The 21,017-nt window shown below is 40.5% G+C and overlaps 1 protein-coding gene and 1 pseudogene across 5 annotated transcripts; both read right to left on the reverse strand.

Moving 5' to 3' along the window:
- Positions 1-163: 163 nt before the first annotated feature.
- Positions 164-3,749, reverse strand: LOC117237740 (annotated as a pseudogene).
- On the reverse strand, positions 3,334-20,912 carry LOC117237760 (microphthalmia-associated transcription factor). 5 transcript variants are annotated; one of them, XM_033502066.1, is made up of 8 exons: positions 18,760-19,691; positions 16,395-16,602; positions 15,445-15,792; positions 8,910-9,099; positions 8,223-8,298; positions 6,683-6,962; positions 6,466-6,472; positions 3,334-4,926 (listed from the first exon to the last, which is right to left on the reverse strand). In XM_033502066.1, the coding sequence occupies exons 1-8, from the start codon at positions 19,449-19,451 to the stop codon at positions 4,835-4,837; spliced, it is 1,893 nt and encodes a 630-aa protein (XP_033357957.1). In that variant the 5' UTR covers positions 19,452-19,691; the 3' UTR covers positions 3,334-4,834. The 5 variants fall into 5 exon arrangements, 4 of the variants coding, with proteins under 4 accessions (XP_033357957.1, XP_033357956.1, XP_033357959.1 ...); XM_033502067.1 differs by having other exon boundaries at positions 4,790-4,926; positions 6,381-6,472; positions 18,760-19,693; XM_033502065.1 differs by lacking the exon at positions 6,466-6,472 and having other exon boundaries at positions 18,760-19,676.
- Between the last annotated feature and the right edge of the window lie 105 nt (positions 20,913-21,017).

Genomic DNA, 21,017 nt, shown 5'->3' on the forward strand with positions numbered 1-21,017 from the left:
CTGCATTTCTTCCTACTTAATCCACTGCTTTTCTCCGTACCGCTATCTATTTTCTACGATATGTCGAGCTGAGTTTTATTTCGGGGCACTCCGAATTTGTGACTCTTTTTACGACGCAAGATAGTTTATAACGTAAACCAGTTGACTTTTTTCTCTCGATAGACTATCGAAATAGTTCACCGCAAGTCCAAATTGCTCGAAGATACATACATCTTTCTATTATCGCAAAATAGTACTTCGTTTGTACGAACTTCATTTGCTGCAACGAAATCGTAGTTGATGCCTGATTAAATAAACTATCGTTGATCGGATTCGCTTACTTGAACGTGAATCGTTATTACGTAAACGAAAAATCATTGGTTGTGGGGATAATCAGAGGATTCTTGTTACCTAAACTCCGATTATACTGTCGATTATACCAATATATTATCTTTGGTTTGGCAATTTTACATAAACGGAGTTCTACCATATATGTCTGACTTGTGAAAAAGAGAGGAGATTAATTGATACGAGCACTTCCTACTTACTATTCGTTGTCGATGTCAGTACTGCATTTGGTATAATACCGGCATCGACAACGACTAAACTAAAAACTGAAGCCATTACATGATCATCCATCCATGAGACGGTGAAGTCATAATTACGACAACGATTTCCATCGATACCTCATAATGCATTTATTATGCAACTTACGTTTCGCATCGTTTCTTACTAAATGTGATAAAAATCAAATAAAATGCAAAGTTAAGTATTCTTTATAACTTCTTACATACGCATACTCTACTCCATTCTTCTTAATATGCTATATAATAAAAATTGTAATTAATAACAGAGATACAATACTACGTATGCGGGATATATATATTTTACGAATAGATAGTACTAACTTGTACAATACGGTTCGAGAGTAATTTTTACCTTCGTGTACATAGATAGAGTCGTATTAAAGAAAAGCATACCATAAACTTTATCGATACTTTGAGTTTCCAGTTAACGAATTTCAGTGAATTCTTGCATCTTTATTGCCTAATAATTTTATATCTTCTATTCTTGATAAGGGAAATAACAACCAACTGTGATTCAAATATGGTACAAGCAAGATTTTAAGCGATCGCGTATTCACGCGCGCTTCCGATCGTCAACATTCGGCCGTTTTCGGGCGATCCCGCTCACCGATGAAAACTGCAGCACGCCTGCGCAGAAGTCGATGTAAGGACCGCGCGAAGTCGAAAAGTGAACGCGATATTCAAATCGCAAACGTTTTAGACTATCCTACAAATCACATTGAGATTCAAACTGTCGTTTGTTAGCTGCACGATGTTATGATATTATTTTATTACGATACCGTCTTTAAAATTAAAAGCACGACAAGCCGTAAATATGATCAACAAAAATTGGCGTCCATCAATCGTCGCGTCAATTCGAACAATCGTGAATTCGTTCGTTAGGGACGTGTAGTAATTTTTGTTTTATATTTGCGCCTTGATATTCTTTTTGAATTCCCAATTTTAAGGGAAGTTCAATATCTTGGCTTCAAGACCTTAACTTTTTAATAATAGACGATTAGTGTTTCATTACTTATTATAAATAATATTATACCATGGTGATCTTTACGCTAATAAGATTTTTCATTTGTATTTAAATACCAATATTTCATTTCAGATTGGTAGTAACTATATTTAGGTTGGATATACATAAATGGAAATAGAGAATTTGGAATGAATTGGTTAGTAAAACACAAGTCTTATATTTAAATTTTTATTCTGTTCAAAAATTCGTAAAAGTAATTAAGCGACATGAACGCTAGCAATGGAACTCTCACCATATTTTCAGTTTGCTGGAAGAATTCCCTTGGGTTTGTAATATCGAGCAAGTCGATGGATTCTAGACTCCAGAAGAATCAACATGCTGTTTTTGTCTTCGTCGTTTCTTTCCAAACGTTTTCTAATGGCGACTGCATTTTTTTTAATCAAATAATATGAATCTTTTGGTAAGTCTAGGCCACGACCCATCACACTTTTGACGGTTCTGAGAATTTTATTTGCACTGGGGAAACGCATTTGAACCACTCCATGAGAATCTCAAAGAATCACACCTAGATAATTTAATTACATACTTAGTCATAGCTGTAATGATTATATATATTGTATTTTTCAATAAATAAATAAATTTAATAAATATAGTATACGTTAACTTTTAAGTGTTGGTGATTACCCATAATAGCATGACAAAATGTCATAACTATCTCAAAAACCATCATATTTTTAATATTGCAAACTATTGATAAGAATCAACGATAAAGCATTGAATCTTAATCAGTTTGCTTGAAAAAGATTAAAACCGAAAGAATTTTAATAAACAAGGGGAACGAGAGTTTAATTTGCACTATAATAAATATAATATATACATAAGATATTAGTATGAAAGTTTCATTTTTAGAATTTTCATTAAATTAACTGTGTATCAAATGAAGTAAAAAATTACCTATTTGAGATGGATGCTCCTTTTTAGCTAGCTCAATTCTTTATAGTTTTCTGGTATCAGTTTCAATCATGTTGGAGCTTTGCGTCTGTAGAGTAGAGCCGACTGGAACATACCCTTTCTGTAATGTTATAAGTTTTTATTACTAAAATATATGGTTCCTTTAATAAAAATTATGTAATCAATTATGTATAAAAAAAGAGAAAAGCCATTTAGAAATATTAAAATAACTAAGAAAGACAAGTTGGAGTTATGTATAGAAAAAAAAACAGAGATTATGACACATTTGTAAACTACTAAGAATATAGTTACATATCGGAAAATAATTATCTTAAATTGTCACTTGAAATAAGAAACACATGGCTACTAAGAAGAGACTGTTGTGATAACCTTTTATCCTAGAAACTTATGAAATTGTACTACAATAATAGAAAAAAATTCAGGCCATGCAAGACAGAAAATAGCTTTTAATGCTAAACATAATAATCTATCATGCCAGAATCTAATTAATTTTCCGACCTATGCGACCTATCTCTTACATAATTTTTGTACGTAACAGATGGCTAGTGGTCTTTCAATTCGTTCAGCAACTGGTAGAATTATAAAACAATTTAAAATTTGCCCGGAAAAATGAATATTGTAAAAATTACTACGCAGAAACGACTGGAAGGTATTGTAAATGTAAAATATTGTATACCAAACGAAGAGTATGTCTTATTTTGGTTAAATTATTAACATAAATTTGTCAGGTACTTGAGCCCATCGCTAAGATGCTAGGAAGAATATTGGGAATATATGAACAAAAGAAAAAGAAGAAAAGGAAAAGACAAAACGTGAAAAAATGATTAAACACTTTTTCTGTAACGTCTCTTTATATACTCTGTAGTTTCGCGCGATCACCGTGAAGAATTATCACGAGATTCTCGCACGGTTTTCGCGGATAACAGTGAGCGAATAATACGCATTAACGAGGTAAAACGCGATAGTTACATATATTAAAAGGATCACAGAGCGACGGGAACAGCAATATTATACGCGCACACGAGACATCTCCATGGAATAAGAGCATACATTATTCACTAGTAACATTAATCATTTGCTGTTTCCGACGCAAAATACTTTAGAAAATATATATTCTGCCGCAGGCTTTTCTCCTACGTAAGTTTTCGTCTTTCAATAAATCGCCTCCTCTTATCTTGTTTACAGCACTTGTTCAAGTTTTCCTTCGAGTTATCGAATCGTCTCTTTTCTAATTGATCGATTATCATCTTAGATCTACGTGTCAAGTTTAATTAGCCCGTACTCGCCATTATATATCTATATCTGAACGTATGTTCACTAATGTCTTTTTAAATCGAGAAATTTTATAGGAAGAAACGAATAATCATTAAAAATGGTCAACGAAATCGTTGGATGATGAAACACGCAGTTGATTCTCTTCGCACATTACGAACAACTAAGACAATGGGTAGCGAAGGAGAGTGACACAAAAAAATTAAAAGGCACTTGAACGAACCGGTTTGAGTATTGCAGTATGCTTTGCTCCTAATAATACGACGAAACGCAACATAATGCAATACAGTGAAACACTGACTGTAATCGAACTGGAAAAAAATTAGAAATTAAAAGGAACATCCAAAGTATTTCTCGCAACTTTGGACAACTCCAAAAAGTATTTTAAAGTATATTTCAATTCTTTGTTTGTTCGTCAATGAACTCGCGACCTGCGCGAGCGTTTATTTATCGTAGAACTTCGGTGCTGATCGCATCCGTTATTCATTACGTATATCCCATAAGTATTTGACACCTGTAAGGGATCGATGGTTACCATCGAAAGCAACCATACGAATACGAGTTCGAGAATCTTTTTGCTTTTGGAACTATTTGAATGAGTGAAAGTACGTGAATTTTCTCAAGAATTATTATACGATTATACTAAGTAACTTTTTACATAGACTTACGATTTATAATACGTATGTATGTAACGGCCAGCCGTTGAAAAAAAGGACAAGAACAACACATAACATGTATGTTGTTAATCAGACACAAGGATGCGACGTTCGCGAGTCGCTATTCGTCTATTGCATCGCTTAGTATCGATTATATTGCGTTTGTTACTTTCTCGTTACGATAAAATTCGAATGTCCTTCCGATCGAAAAATATATAAATTGATTATTCGGAGCGCTATTAACGCTCGCATCCTATTACGCGACAATATCCATATCGGAGGAGGAATTCGGTGTGGTTGGTGCCAAACTACCAAGGGTATCTTCGTCTGGTAGGGCATGTTGACAGCCAGCCTGTGCTGGACTTAGCGGTGGTAAATGAGGCGAGGAGAGCATCGGGTCGCCGCTATGAATCGGACCGTTTCCATCGTCCTCCATCAGATCTTCCAGCTGCGACATACTTAAGCTCGTTGCGTCTTCGGTAACCAATTCTGGAATCTATTTAGTACACAAAAATAACGTGTCTTTACAACGGACGATCTATTTCTATTTATTAACAAACGAAGATCACACGAAGAAAGAACGATAAGTACATTTCTGTTTATTATTTTATATAAAATTCGTAAGAATCGAAAGACCCTGTTAGGTCCAGCCAAAGGAACAGTTGTTAAGACAAACGGAGCTTTGGTATCTTCGAAATTTTAATACAAAACAATATTATTCTTTAATTACGAAGAAGGTAGAAAAATACATACATGCTAAATCCCAAAATCGAATAAAACGACAATTTTGACAATGTAAGATTAGTCGAGACAATATTCTGATTTTTAAAACTGTTGTCTCGCGAAGGTTGGAAAATGCGACCTATCGTGTCTTTCCCTTGTAATCTTCGAGTGCGATAACCGAAGCTAATCGTCATATAGTGTCGAAATATTTTCAATTCACGCGAATGAACGATAGAAATAAATTATACATGTATATACGGTGCATATTATTCAACACTTTCGTTCGATGTAATCGCGAACGAACAGCAGCGAGAGACGTTCGCTTTATTTTGTTGTTTGAACATGCGATTCAAATTGCGCTCTTATCAACGTTCGCATTTCATAGAACCGACAAATCGCTTATTGATATACCGACTAGATTTTATCTACAACAATTCACCAATGTGTCGTTTCGATATTTGTATTCCCGTGCGTGGAATGGTCTCACCGTTTTCGTTTCGAAAATCTTTTCCTTCGCTTAAACTCGGGAGACTGACAACAGCCCGAACAACGAATCGACTCATAGTCTTTTAAGACTTTTACGGCGAATTAACGAATTAACTCGTTTCCGTTGTCAACAAGCGGATATTTAAGGAAAATACAATTAGACAAAAAAGAAAAAAAAATAGAATACCGAATGTAAAAATATAGCTAATGTTTCCAAATCACGATAAGATAAGTCATTTCCGCGATTGGATAGTTCTGTAACGTAGGATTAGAATGTCTAATACGTGTGCTCGATGTGAATCCAAGAAACGCGAGGTAAAGCAAGAAGAGCGAAGCGATGCAGAGGGAAAAAGAGAGTAAAATATTACAACGACAAACAGAATAAAGAAAAGACAGACTGACAATAAGAATACGCGTACAACGGAAGAACGAACGGAAACATGGTGCTTGGTGGAAACACCAGTAACAAGGGAGAAGAGGATGTGATATCGACGATAGAACTATTTATTTGTACACGCACACTCGTAAAAAAGGAAACAGAGAGATGGAACGAGAGAGAGAAAGAGAGAGAGAGAGACAGACAGACAGACAGACAGAGAGCAAGACGAGCGATTTCGTAGCTGGCAGTCTGATCGGAACACATGCGAATTATGAAACCAGTCTCGGGAACGAAGCGAGCGTTTATTCGGATCAAGGATCGTGAAACGATCAGCGGTACATATCGGTGTTGATCGGCATAACCTTGACGAAATTCATAGCAGCCGCGATATCGTGACAGTCGTCGTTGCGCGAGGATGCACACCATCGAGAATATGTACATATTCACCTCGTTCCTGAGAGAAGACAAATGACGTTCGTGATAAAAAGCAAGAGAGAATAATATGGGCCGTCGAATTAGGACCACGGACAAAAATTTGAATTTCTTTTTACGCATAAGCTTGTAAATGACTAAGAAGTAAAAGCAGTAGGAGATATCCAATTTTGTATTAAATATCAACGGATGTCCTAATTCTGTCATGACCGGCGGTATATGTAGAAATTACCTTGCGTTGTTCTAGCTTGTTTCGGGGAAAGGTGTTCAGCATGCTACCGGAAGTCGAAGCCCAACTAAAATCAGTCACCGGAAGACCATGCGCCTTCGCTTGCAACTCCAACTCTTGAACTCGTAAAAGGAGTCGACGATTCTGATGTTCCAGTTGCTTGTGTCTCAGCTCGTTCTGTTTCATCCTTGTCAACTCGTTTTTCAATAATTTTATGTACTCGACCGAAGACTTCAGAATCGTTCCCTTGTTTGGCCTGACGTCTCGGACGATTTCATAATATCTGGAACAAGTGAAAATTAGTTGATTACGATGTTACGCTGTTCGAGTCGCGTTATTAAAGATTCGTCGTGTCTTCTTTTCTCGTGAGATATATTCGATTAGACGTTCAATCCTTAAAAGCTATCACGGAAAGAAATCGTTCGAACGAATAAAAATTCCTCCGAGATGTATTCCTATTTATTTAAAAATCCCATTGATAAAGTTAGACAAATGCAATTCGATATTTTCTTATCATTCGATGTTAGATGGAAAAGTAAAACAGTGGTGTAAAATTCGACTGGATAAAATCGAACACAATACGAGACGGAAGATACATACGTAATGCCAGCCAAGAGACATCGATCGACGGTGGGAAAGAGAGAGAATTTTGGAAAACGGGGTCGTATCAGAATGTTTGCCATTGTACTTAGACTCGTTTCGTTATCGAGGTGAGACTCGAGACACGGTAACACCGTCTACTCGCAGTTCCGTACATCTTTCTTTCGTACGATGCTAATCTTAGAAAGAGGCGATGCTTTGGTACTCGACCGTACCAAGTATCGCTCGCTATTTCGTTCTCCGGAAATTTATTACGCAATGCAAGACGCAGGATACAGGGAGACACGAAATCGAACGAATTTAGGTTGGAGAAGTTGTTTCAAGAACGAATTATCGTTCGTTTTTCGCTGCTCTTTCACCTTTCCATTCTCTGATCGATCTATTCTTAAGATTTATAAGTTTAATATCGACTCATGACGAAGAAAGCGTAAGCTGAGAAAAGAAACGAGAGAATTATCGTTCATTTTTCGCTGCTCTTTCACCTTTCCATTCTCTGATCGATCTATTCTTAAGATTTATTAATTTAGTTTAATATCGACTCATGACGAAGGAAGCGTAAGCTGAGAAAAGAAACGAGAGAACATGTCAAGAAGAATGACGTAAACGTCATTTTTGAGATACTCGGCCTACTGGCAATGAAAAATGAGCAGAGATTAAAGACGACGAATAAGCGACCCATTGATTAAATATTTCACGTCGAAAAATATTAACTACGTTTTCACTAACAAGTTTGTTTTCCAAAAAATTGTCTACGTACGTTTTTCGTCTGCGAACGATATATTTTGCACGACGAGCAACGCTCTTCGTACATAACGTGTTTGACGAATCTTATCGAGCATTTTTTTCTCTACAAATTACAAAGGAGTTACGCGTGAGTTGCTTGTTGCTGCCTTACCGCTAGCGATACGTGGTAAACGGTCGTGAAATTGAAAAACGTACTTACGGGTCGTTAGTTTTAGGCAAGAGAGTGCCGAGCTCTTTGATTCTATCGTTGATATTGAACCGTCGCCGTCTCTCGACTGAAAATCATAATAATAATATGAATTATAATTAGGATATCGCAGTTGCGTCTGAAAATATTTTTACATATTTTCGTATCGAGTGCCGGCGCGCGAAAGCTGGCGTTCAGATGGTAAGCAGCATCGACAGCAGCCGTGTTGATTAACGACAACCATGTCGGTTACTAATAATAAATAGACAAAATTATCTCCTACTCTAATTTTATAAAATTGCCATTTCTAGCCGTTTCACGTTATTCTGCTGATTTCTTATTCGCGCCTATACAACCTATCGTATTCTACGTTAGTATACTTTATATATTCGCCTACGTATGAACCAACAAAAAGAGTTATCTCGTTGAAGAAGCACGAATATCAGAAACGAAGCGGTTACGTTCCGCTCCATGGATATTTGGCGTGGATATATCAGATTTTACACGATCGCAGGAAGAGCAATCCGTCTCTAATTCGTTTACAATTCAAATGACTGTTTCAGTTGTTTTAAGCGAACAACGAGCACCGAAATAGAGACATACGAATGTATTATGGTTTTTCGCATACTGCTAATAATTAATAGTAACAGGTTACCGTCACCGTATACGTATAGCCAATAGTCGATCGTATTTACTTACTCATATTATGATTATCTTTCTTTTGTCGATCTTTGGCAAGCGCGTGTATCTCGGCATCGGTAAGCAACAGAGGTTCGGGCTTGATTTGTAATTCTGGAATATTGGACAGACTTCCTGACTGGCTGTCTTTTAAATTATCGCCTAGGGAGTTGGCTTCGAACGACAAGATGTCATCCAGAAGATCCTCCGCCTGTAATCATACAAATTTCATATGACCAAACGATTAAACTCAACTTTCGGATCGTCTGCGTTCTCGGACGATAAATAAAAATTCCATCGTGATATGTACTTTTACGCACAACAGAGGGTACATGATTCTATCGTATTTCAATCGCCTTAGAATGCCTTTTCAATTTATACTTTATCGATGTATCGGTGGAAGGAGGACTGTAGATGCGATTTTGCTTCGATGCGGGGTCAGCAAACGAGTTCACGTTAAAATCGCTGTCAAAGCTAATTGTTATATCACATTTTCTCTCTAACATTTCCTTTTTTTGTGTTTTTTCTCTATCGATTCATTCGCCGGGTATCTGATCCAACCTTCGAATGAGAGAAATATCATAGAGGATGTGATATTTTTGAAAAAACAATTTGATTATATCATGCTTAGTTTGCCCTGTTAAGCAGATTTGATAACAGGAAGAACGTTCTCACACCTATATCGTACACACTGCCACGATTTTATCGAATCTCGTGGACTTTATTCGCAATTCTTGATATTCTCTCCATTGACGATCGCCGATTCAATTGCTGTCGATGGTCAAAGAATGTTTTAATGGGACAGTGGTAGATCAGGTTTGAACAAACGATAGTGAAATAGAGAGAGAGAGAGAGAGAGAGAAAGCGTTGAGCGAAAAGAGAAAGACGATAAAGACGATAAAAAGGCAAGAAGAGAAATGTGATAGAGAAGTTGAACGATTATGAAAAAGGAGGGCAGAATGGTGAAAATTCAGAGGAAACGATATGAAACGGGTTGGGATCGCAAGCATTGGTGCTCAGCGTACGGCGCTTATGGCTATTCAAGTTGCGTACGTGTAAGTTACGTAAATATTACGTAACAACAATAACCGATGTCTGTCCGTGGAAGAACGTGCCGATAGAACGTGTTGTGTCAGAAAGACAACGGTGGCAAAAGGCAGAGCCAAAGTATACATTTAAGTTGTACGAGAGAAAGCGATCGAACAGATAAAAATATGAAAAGGTCAAGAGATAAGAAAGAATGAAAAGAACGAAGTCGATTGATAAAGGGAACCAAGTAAGCGCCTTAATAAAGGGAACCTAGTTGATCGTTGGAATTTCATTTATGTTTCAGCTACCGATAATCTAACTGCAAGATTATGCGATAATATCAAAGATATCAGTAATTAGAGATAGTCGGAGAAGCACAGTTGGAAAAAATGATCGAAATCGCTATTGTTTATGTCACATCGGATAAAACAATTATCATAGTTGAAGTCGTGTCTGGTCTTACGTTCTAATGTTTCATCTCGTTTCGTCATATCGTGTTATATCTTTCGCTACGCAAGTGAAAAACGACGTTAGCATTGTATTGGATACACAACGTTCTTTTTCGTTCGTACGTTCGTTGAAAATACTATACGCCTTAGTAGACTGCGAATATTTTTGCAAATTCCTATTTTTACCAACCTAATTAAACAAATAGAATTTAACTAGAACTCTAAAATATTATAGTCGATATTTTGCTTCAAATATTTTATACAATTTGTTTTATATATTTATGTGTTATATATCTCTGTACGTTTTAACGACTTCGAATTTCCCATAAACGCATAAAAATTCACAGACTACTCGTTAGCTGCAATAGAAGCTATCCTTGCAATCGGCTGAGAGCGATTAAACCAAAATGGTCGGAGGGCGGTTTCCGTAATAAATATGCTAACACGTTATACATATGTGCATTTCCATCACGACTGGCATCCTCTCGCTGATCCGCCGTCTATGTCTGCCTGTTCGTATTGGTATCGGTTATGTGTTCGCGTTTCTGACTTCGTATAAACGAAGTTGTTCGTTACGAAACGTAAGTATGGCATCGCTCACAAATATTAGCATCGCCCAGAATGTTCGTAGTATTTAGGTGTTTTTACCTAGATAAGCTGTTATCGAGGCGATTGTCGTTATCTTGAAAAGCGTTTTCAATCCTTGATCGAGAAAGATTTATATGCTCGCCCAAGCGGTCGGAAATGCTGACGCTTATCACGATTATCTTACGCATCCTCGCCGTGAATATACGTTGAATAGTAAAAGAAAATTAAGAATAGCAAATTATAGCAACGAAGTTTCGTAAGATGAGAGGTCGCGATGTGCTGTTACCAAAGATCTACCAGTTGATGATTACGCGAACGACATCGATCGCTGCTATATCCTATATATATATATATATCTATAAAAATATATACGTATAGGTATACGTATATGCAGAAAATGCGAAATACAAAAGATTGAGGATACGTAAACAATCCATCGCCACTCGTGAATTTTTTAGATGTTACACTTACGATAGTCTTTTGTTAAAACGATAAAGGACGCGATAAGCGCCGATTACACCGACTTAATCGATATCGATCTTTGACAGTTGATTAGTTCGCAAATACGAATCGATCAAACAAGGCGTAAACTTATTAAATTTTCCTCAAATTCATCTTGCATCGTCTTGCCCTTCGCTTCGATCCGTTCAACGTCTCATCCGTTCGTCTACTCGTTTGCGTTGTGAAATGCAGCGCTGATAACGTAATAACGCGATAGCGTGATAACGCGATAACACGAGTAACTAGATGCAATTAACGAAAACGAAGCGTGTCGAGATGCGCGTAAAATACGAGCAAAATCAGTGAACGAACGTATCTTGAATCGTTTCGTTGGTAATAGTTTAACGAATCGAATGAGACTCACCTTACACCTTCGGGTTATTATATTGAACACTGGCATGTTGTCGTTGCTTGAAATGGATCCGATGAACGAAAAAGTAACAAGAACCGTATATTCGTGCGGTCAAGTACTAGAGACATGTGCGCACGTGTAGTACGCGTTCACGCACGTGGCTAGTAGCGCGCGATGGTGGCGTGGGGCCGCGTGGGTTCGAACTCACAAACGCAAAGAAGATTGGTAATTCAGTAAAATTCGCTTCTCCGCTGAATATTAAAGAAGCGTATATACGGTACGGTAATCATCCCAACCGTTAAAACTATCTTGAAGCGAAGCCGACGATGGAAATTATTTCCTCGCGATCTCAGATGAGATTCAACGTCGTCGTCATCGTCGTTATCGTCGTCGTTAGCATCATCACTATCGTCGTCAACGTCATTGCCACCACTTTCGACGTCATCGTCCTTCTTGTTCTCTTTCCTTTCCTGCTTCTTCGCCGACCTCCGTCTGTCTTCTTCTTTGCAAAAGGAAGATCCTCGACGCCGATCGTAACTCCTGATAAACGTTGCGTGTTCCGCTAACTACTCTCCGCTTCGTCCATCCATTTCCGGGAAATTTTGTCGTAAAACTGATTGTCGCTCTCCTCATGAATAATCGTATTTACCCGTTCGGTGGCTGGCACTCGAAACGTACACGCGCGCGATAATCGAAACACCGAGACAACAGTACTCGCGAACGAGAACAAGAACGAATACGAGTAGGAGAAAAAGAAAGTAAACGTCGGTTAATCGGTCGCGGTCGCGAAGGATACTCGAATATAATTGTAGCTACAACCTTGATAACGGGGTGGATTGGCATTCAAGAGGACAAACGATTCTTCTTGTGCGAAGAATACGTGTCAAAGTAACGGTGCTAGAACGAGCGCGAAAGCGAATACGAATGCGGATAACCGATCGAAGAACGAGTGCATTTTTCGGACTGGGGCTTGGACTCGAAGGTTTTGCCGATGCGACGACGTTGTTTCGTAGCAACCTTGCGTTTTCTCCTCGTACCGCCACTCCGTCGCGACTCGGCTACCTACGATTAAGCGTACCTCAAGGTTGCGGTTACCCAATAACGTATCTCACGATCTCGGCGAAGTGAAGTGGGATTCCGAGTTAAACGGGAACGGCGGGAGAGTTGGGAACAGGCAGCGGATGATAGATGACGAGTGACGAACAGGTGTAGTATACGCGAAGATAACTCGATATTAGTCGATAGTACGTCGAGTTGAAATATACGTATACGTCACGCTTTAGAACGATCTATCGTCGAAAAGAGTCGTTATCGGTTCGAATTGGCAGCGATAAACTTAAAAATGATCAGCGTCCGAACTCTATCCTTCTGCTTCGGTTCTAAATCGGATCTGTCGTAGCCAGAAAATCGTTTTTACCGTATCGATGGATGACAAGTTACGTGCTGGTCGTCGGCTTAAAGCGGATGCGAAAGGAATATCGCGCCGACGTTGTTCTTAACCAGAGAGAGATCGTTCGACGATTCATCGATCGCGGTACTCCTCGTCGTGAAACATCGTTACCGGGTGTTGCCACACGATGGACGCGTTGATCGCGTGGAAAATTTCCGCGTGGAATAATCTGTGGCGGGAAGATCTTTTCTCTTCCTTCTTCTCTCACCCCTTGTTGGCCCGTCGTGAAAACGTCGATCGCTCTGACAAATCGAAGAAACGAGACGACACGGAAGATCGCTTCGCGAAACAAACATCGAACCACCGTCGAGGTAAACGACGCTCCACGAAGGTTTGCTCTCGCGCGAACCCGAACCTCCACCGTCGATCGGCTCGTTTCGGTACTGCTCGCTACTGCTCGCTACTGCTCGCTACTACTCGCTGCTGCTCGAATGCCCGCCACGCGCCACGAGCACCGCCATGCCCCACGCCCGCTGCGCTATCGGCTATCGTTAAGTTACCGCTTCTACCCATTATCCCCTACTATTAGGCTACAGCCACGGCACTACGGCCACATGGCAGTCGCGCATTTTCATTTCTATCATTCGCCATTTAAGCCTCGTTCAAATTAGTCCAGTTAAATCGAATCCAAACGCCTTGGATTCCAGTAACTCGAAACAGCTTGACTAGCGTGAACTTGGTATTTATCAGATTCGAATGCAATATTCTTTCGAATCTCTACGCTCATTGGTCCAGTCAACCGCTTCGACTCGTTGGAATTCAAACTTGACCAATGAAAACGAGGCTTCGAAGTAGGATATTCGCTTGATCCCTTTCGTTCTTCCATCCTTTGTCATTTATCCGTTCATCGTCTCAGCCTTTCGCGAGTCGCGGAGAGTATTTGTAAATATTTTCCTGGCTACGCGAATTGCCTGCGATAACAAAATTTCTAGTTCTAGCTCGTCGCCAATATCTCGTGAACGACATTTTAAGTTTTGGTTTTCGCCCCGGAGGTATTCGCTTCTTTATGCGTCGTTTTTTTTTTTTTTTTTTAGATTCTTCCTATCTCCTCACCAACTCGCACTCGATACGTTCTTTGCTTAAATAATTTTACGACAGTTGTTGAAGTTGTGTCGCGACCAATTTCTCCTATCGTCCAGTACTATTATGTATTCTACTCTCGCACTGACCGTACGACGCGCCTTAGGTATTCTCCGTTAACCCAGTTGTGTTGCGGGATCGAAAAATATCGCATGCAACGACCTCGTGAGCATAGCTAAAAAATAGCAATGTAACAGGCTTCGACTGATAAAATTAACAGCAAATTACGAAGAGAGCCGCGTTTACGTTCTTTGTTCGTTTTAACGGAGATACGTGTAACGTAATCCGTTTCTGACGTAGTACTAAATACTCGTAGTAGTTCGTTCCTCGTGTTATTCGTTTTTAAGAGCCTCGATAAAACGTTAAATGAAAAGAATTTCCGACAAGAAAATTGTCGATGTAATAAATAAAAAATAAGGCAATAAATAACATTTACGCATCTTATAAAAAAGAATCAACTGCAAATGAACCAGTTATCCTCGCGGTGATATGACACGTGTCATCGTCGAGCAACTAATAAAAAGCATTATAGTTTCCGCGAGACTTTCGATGCCGCACGAATAACAAAGGAAAAGAAAGTGAGCGAGCGAACGATCGATCGATCGATCGGTTCGACCTTCAAGCTGCCAAGTATGATCGTAACTATGATTTCCAGCCGTTTAATCGTTGTTACGTTCAGCGAACGAAACAGGTGAAAGTACGTTCTACGGTTTTGTTTTCACTTTAAAAAGCCAAAATTCTGTTACACTCTTATGTACACGTACTTGCTCATACGCATGATGGACGCCTGTGGCATCGATAGATTCTTTGCGGTTCGTCTCTGCTCCAATTTTCCTAAATTTCGTGTATTTCTATTACCGTTTACCGATACCTTGTACGAACTGAGCTTTCCTAGAGTAAAACAAGATTATTCGAGTCGAGCTAAACAATCGTAAGAAGATTGAAAATTGAATCGTAAGCAAAATGACTTTTGTCTTTTCAGATAACAGTACATTTTAGTAGCAATTCGAATTAGCTGGCTCAAATAATCCTTTGTTGGACGAATTGAGAGCACGAATTTGATGACAATGATAAATCGATAGGCAACAGGTAGACGTATTAAATTACCTCGGAGTTGCTGGTTGCGACACTGGAAAGTCCTGGTGACATGGCACCAGTCGCAGGATCTGGACTGGCCGCAAGCGGATTAACGTGCGACAATACCGTGGGACCATGTGGGTACGAGGCCAGGTGAGGATGCTGTGGCTTTGGATGGTGTACGGTTGGTCCCGGTGGTGCGCTCTGGACAACCATCGGCGCAGACGTCGGCACGGCTTCCACTGAATTTCTTCCGAGAACGCTTTCGTCCCCGGTGGTACCATTGCCGCGAAACGACTCGTGAAGATACTGTCGCACTTGATTCTTCTGCTTCTGAACAACGTGATAACGCGTCGGATTTTCCAATAGCGTTCGTACCTGTGAACAAAAAGTGGCGCGTCTCGTTTAATCTATCGACCCTCTTTCTCTTTCTTTAAACCACATTTCGCGTTTGTTTCTATTCGAAGAAACGACTATCAGTTTCGGTGATTGTTACCAAGTGACACGTGTTTCTATTCTATTTCTGGTCTTATCGGCAGTGTTGGCTAAAGCTTGAAGAAATATGCAATAAGGTCGAACGCCGTAGGTTTCTTACGCTATTACTTGGAAAGTGCACCGGAATCGTATTAGTTCGTCTGTCTTTATCGTGTCTTTAGCTAAGAAAAAGACGGTATTTTATGTTTCTTCCCCTCCTTCCGGCTTGAATTGTGCTACGCTGTGAAAACGTTAAAAGTTTGAATCATCTGTTTTTCTGAAACACGTGTTTGCACACACGTTGCATTGTCGCGTTCAAGCGTACACGAGCGCGTAACAAATATAAAAGAAAAGAGAAAAAGAGTATTGACGGGACGATACGTCGTATAAAAATAAACTGCATCTCGTACACAACGTCGAAATAAAGTAGACGAAGGGCGAGGGTAGAATTGAAGTCAATGATAAGAAGATAAGAGAAATGATAAGAAGAATACATACATACATACCTGTAAGACTTGCGGTGGTACATCTACCCCGATAGTCGACAGCGTAGTAGTGGGTACGGGTCTAGGAGGGGCGGTAGTTGGTCTCTGTTGCTGCAAGTTCTGACGGAATTCAGCCTCTCGCCTCTCTTGCTCCTGCAGCTGCTCTCGCATCAGCTGGAGCTTCAGTTGCGTACGCGATGTGGGCGTCGCAGTTTTAAACGTCGGTGGACTGAAAGCCATCGGAAACGAATCGATTTTATGCATCAAATTTTAGTTTCCTTCTCCAAGCTGATGTACGAGCCGCTTATACGTTGGACACGATTAACGAATCTTTGTTAGAACCAGCTACTCGTTTTTAACTTCGTTACTAGCAGCGACGACTAATCAATTTTTTTTTTCTTTTTCGTAGGAGCGAGAGGAAAATGCCGAGGAAATGTCGAGGGAGCAGTACCTTCTCTATCCCATGATCGTTCGATCGTTTCGTAGTTTGCTCCACGCATCTATTCTATTATCCTCGACTAAAGCGAAGAACGAAATATGGAAATATTTGAAACGATGGCGCCTGTGTACGCGCAAATTGCAGCAACATGCGCGCGATACAACCGTCGAAATGTAAAAAATCAAAGAACGCGCGTATCAAGAATCAAGGCGTGGTTCATTAACATCAAAATCTACGACACAGCGTCAAAACGATTTTCTTTTGCCGTTATTTCCGTAACTTGGCGCGATCATGTTCCTGCTAATATTTATAATATCCGAACAAAAGTAAAGAGACCAGTTCGGTTGATCCGATGCTTGCGTATAGATTATTATAATTGATACGAGGATCGGTAAATGGCAAAGGTGTAGAAATCTATGCCCATTTACAGAGCAGAGTTCTATGCAAAAAATAGACGCGCAGAAATCGCATGGCGAATCGACGGTTTATCAAGAGGAGGTGGTACCAGTCGCCTAAAAGGTATTCCTGGTTTGGGAACACTGCCAAATTATAGCCATAAGAAAACCAAAATAGAGATATTGTGCAATTTGGATCGAGATGCGATTCTTGTCCTCCGAGTGGCGATCTTCTCTTCCGAACAATACATTGAAAGCACAACGCGGTTCTGTCGCTGCTTTCTGTCTCGAAGCGATCGGGATCCCGTTCATTTCGCATGTTTGTCGCAACTGCGTTACGTAATCATCTTCGGCGAAAACTAACCGAGTTGCTCTATATCTATTCGTTGCTTCTCTTTCTCGCCCCTCCCCCCCTCTCTCTCTCTCTCTCTCTAATTGTAAGTTGTTCTTGCGCTTTTGTGCCTTTCCTCTCTATCTCGCTTTTGTCGCGTTGGCAATCAATTATTTTCATTTCTATTCATCTAGCCTTTACCATAGAGGGAAAATACCGACGAACGTTATTCTTCTTTTCGAATATATTTATACACTCGTGAGAAATTGAAATGGTGAATGATGTATAGAATTTCTAAGGTAAACTTTTATATTACCTTTCTTTAGCTTATAAAAGTATGAATTTACATAAAAATCCGCAGTCTACTGAACGCATATATTGAGAAACGATCGAAAACGACTCGACAGAGATATGTATCTATCGTTTGGTGACAGTGAACAAATTTCGAAAAAGAAACAAGGAGGGATAAACGTAACGTAACGTGTAAAATATATAACGCAACGAATTGCGCACATGTAAAACAAAATTTACGATTTACCGGCCAGCGATATCGAGTCGCTATAGCCACTGTCGGACTTCCTTTTGAGAAAGGAACATTATTTTCCTTCGTCTGTGACAGGATAGAGCGATCGAATCTTCTGCGTGTTTAAAACCAAATTGAAAAACAGGAAAAAAATTGAAAAACAGGAGACGAAGGGCACAGACGCAAGGTAACGACGAGACTCGTGTGCACGATACTTGCGGTACGCCGCCAGGTTCACGAAACACATCTACGTGTAAGAACCAAGGACGCATTTATATTTAGATGCAATGTTTACAGTCGAGAAGAATGTAGACGTAGCGGTAAACGGAAATGGACACACATGTTCGGCGAGAAGAACGATCTTACGAGGAAGATCTCGCTATTTGGCGAGCAAGGTTGAACAAGCAAAAGCCAGAACGAATAAAAGATTTAGATAGATAGACAGATAGATAGATAGATAGATAGATAGATAGATAGATAGATAGATAGTAATGAACAGACGAGCAAGAGCGGGAGCGAGATAGAGACGGAATGAGAGAGTGGGAGTAGAAGGCGTAACGGTAACTGGGCAGGAGAGTAGCTGAAAAAAACGAAAGGACGTAACGTAATTGAAAAATCAGGTTGAATACGGATATGATAAGAAATGAAAAGATGCAAAGCGTTGAATGAAACTCGAACCGTTTTTAACAGTTCTGTACCAGCCTTGTGGGCGAGTAGATCGTAATGGTCGGGCAAACGCAACGTGACCGTTGTTCCGAGAATTGCCGTGCAACGGAGACGACGTCGGCGTTCCGTCAACGATCGACGGATCCATTTCGAGGATCATGCGCAAATCCTCGTCGATACCGATGTTCACGCGCACGCGTTGCTCTTGATCACGTTGTCCAACCTTCCCGTCTTTCCGTTGACGATCCAAGGTAGACGAGAAATTGAACGCTCGATCAACGGCGGATTTTACGGCAGATTCGATGTCCGAATGCGCGGACGACGATAACGACAATGGAATTGAGCTAAACGATGGTGATTGCTGTTTGCTCGCAAACTCTACCGATGCCGACGTCGACGTTGGCGCCGACGCCGGCACAGGCACCGTACCCAATTTTGATACCGATTCCGATTCAAATTCAGGCACTGATCCCGGAGCTACATAACGCGGACCTAGCAACGAGTCAGTATTACTCGTCCAATTGGACAACGACTTTGTCGTCGTTGTTCTCGTTAACGTAGCCGTTATAGTTGTTGTTGGTAGTGTAATTGTGGTCCCGATTCTTCCTTCGATAACGGAACGGTTATTGGTCAACGGACGTCCAACGTCGTTTATTCGATTCAATCGCGACACTAAATCCTCGAATTCGACGATTTGCCGCACTGTCTCGGATATTTCTTGCATGTCCTCCGAAGGAGGTGAAGACGCTTTACGGCCAAACTAGCCGACGCGACGAGCCGCGACGCTACTAAGCCAGATGTCTTATTTTGTTATCTTCAACATCGTCGACGACCACCACGCTGTTAGCTATGAAAAAACCAACGATCGTTGCTCTAAACCTGGATCCGTTACTCTTATCTCTTTTCCACCCTTTCGATTTCGCTCGCGCATCTCGCCACTGTCGCGCATTCGCGTATCCGCGCCAAACCTCGTTCGTCGCCTAAACACCAACTATCAACTAGATATCAACATCGCCGATTTGAAGAATGCAAAACGCGGCAATTAAATTATCCAACCACCACCTAAGGCGTTTCTTTTGGGATTTTTAGGTTTGTAGCGAATTATTTCGGAAGATGATTTGATCGACGAACACGTATTATTTTCAACATCGACACGTGCCCATATGTCGCACGAACCAATTTTCCACGGAATGAAACTTTTGTAAATGTTTTGGCAATAGAGATTTAAATCCTACGGAACGTCAGAGGTACGGATTATTCCAGAATCGAGAGATTTTTCTTCCAAGATCGAAATTAAGATCGAAAGTGCGAGAGCGGCGGTAGACAGACGAACCAAGCCGAATCGAAACCGAGTCGACTCGATGTACGACGAACCGAGCCGACTCGAGCCGAAGCAAGAAACGAGCGCACAGATGACGGAGACGAGTAAAGAATGTAACTTCAAGAAGTTGCAAACGGTGAATTGATATCGTGGAACTGTTCGGATTAAGAAACAATTTGAACCTTGACCCGTATAACCGTGCTCGTGTATCGTGATCATAAGTTCGAAGCAACGTACCTGTCGATATTCGGCGCTCGACTTTTTAATTCGTAGTACATGATGTCTTGCAGTGGTGTCGAGAGAAAAGATAGAGCTTGTTCCCAATCGTCGTGGTTGTTTCTATGCCCATTGTCTTGTTTATTACCGCAATCTGATTCATCGATACCAATTATTCCATTCTGTTTCTCCTGACATAGACGATCGCAGAGATCCGCTTCGCGATGTTCCAAATCAGCGGTAATAGCTGCCAGATCGAAACCCATGTCGATGCCAGATTCGTCCATTCTTATACTGTTACTACTAGCGGATAATAAAAGAAAGCCGCGACGCGACGCGACGCGTCGCGGTCAATAGCGTCGCGACGCCTCTTACCGCGAACAAACTACGATCTTCGATACTTTTCTCGGTGAAACGATCGCGATTACGAGACAACGATGTTCCCGAGTTTTGCTTTCTAGCGTGGCGCCTCCCCACTGGTAGAAGCTAGGACGCGCGTGTCGAGCGATAATCGGACCGAGAGAGAGACGAGAGAGACAGTAGTCGCGAGTCGTGCGAGAACTTTTAACCGATCGGAAACGAGCGGGGGTCGCGTTCGTTACTCTCGACTATCCACGCTACTCGATGCTCGATGCTCGATGCCCGATGCTCGATGCCCAATGCCCAATGCTTTCGATGTTCCATGTCCGATCTCGGCTCGATGCCCAACTATCTACGCAACGAGGGGATAAGAGACGAGCAGATCACGAGTTT

This window comes from Bombus vosnesenskii, unplaced genomic scaffold (genome assembly GCF_011952255.1).
Source record: "Bombus vosnesenskii isolate JDL3184/JDL3185 unplaced genomic scaffold, Bvos_JDL3184-5_v1.1 scf7180000013398, whole genome shotgun sequence".
Lineage (NCBI taxonomy): Eukaryota > Metazoa > Arthropoda > Insecta > Hymenoptera > Apidae > Bombus > Bombus vosnesenskii.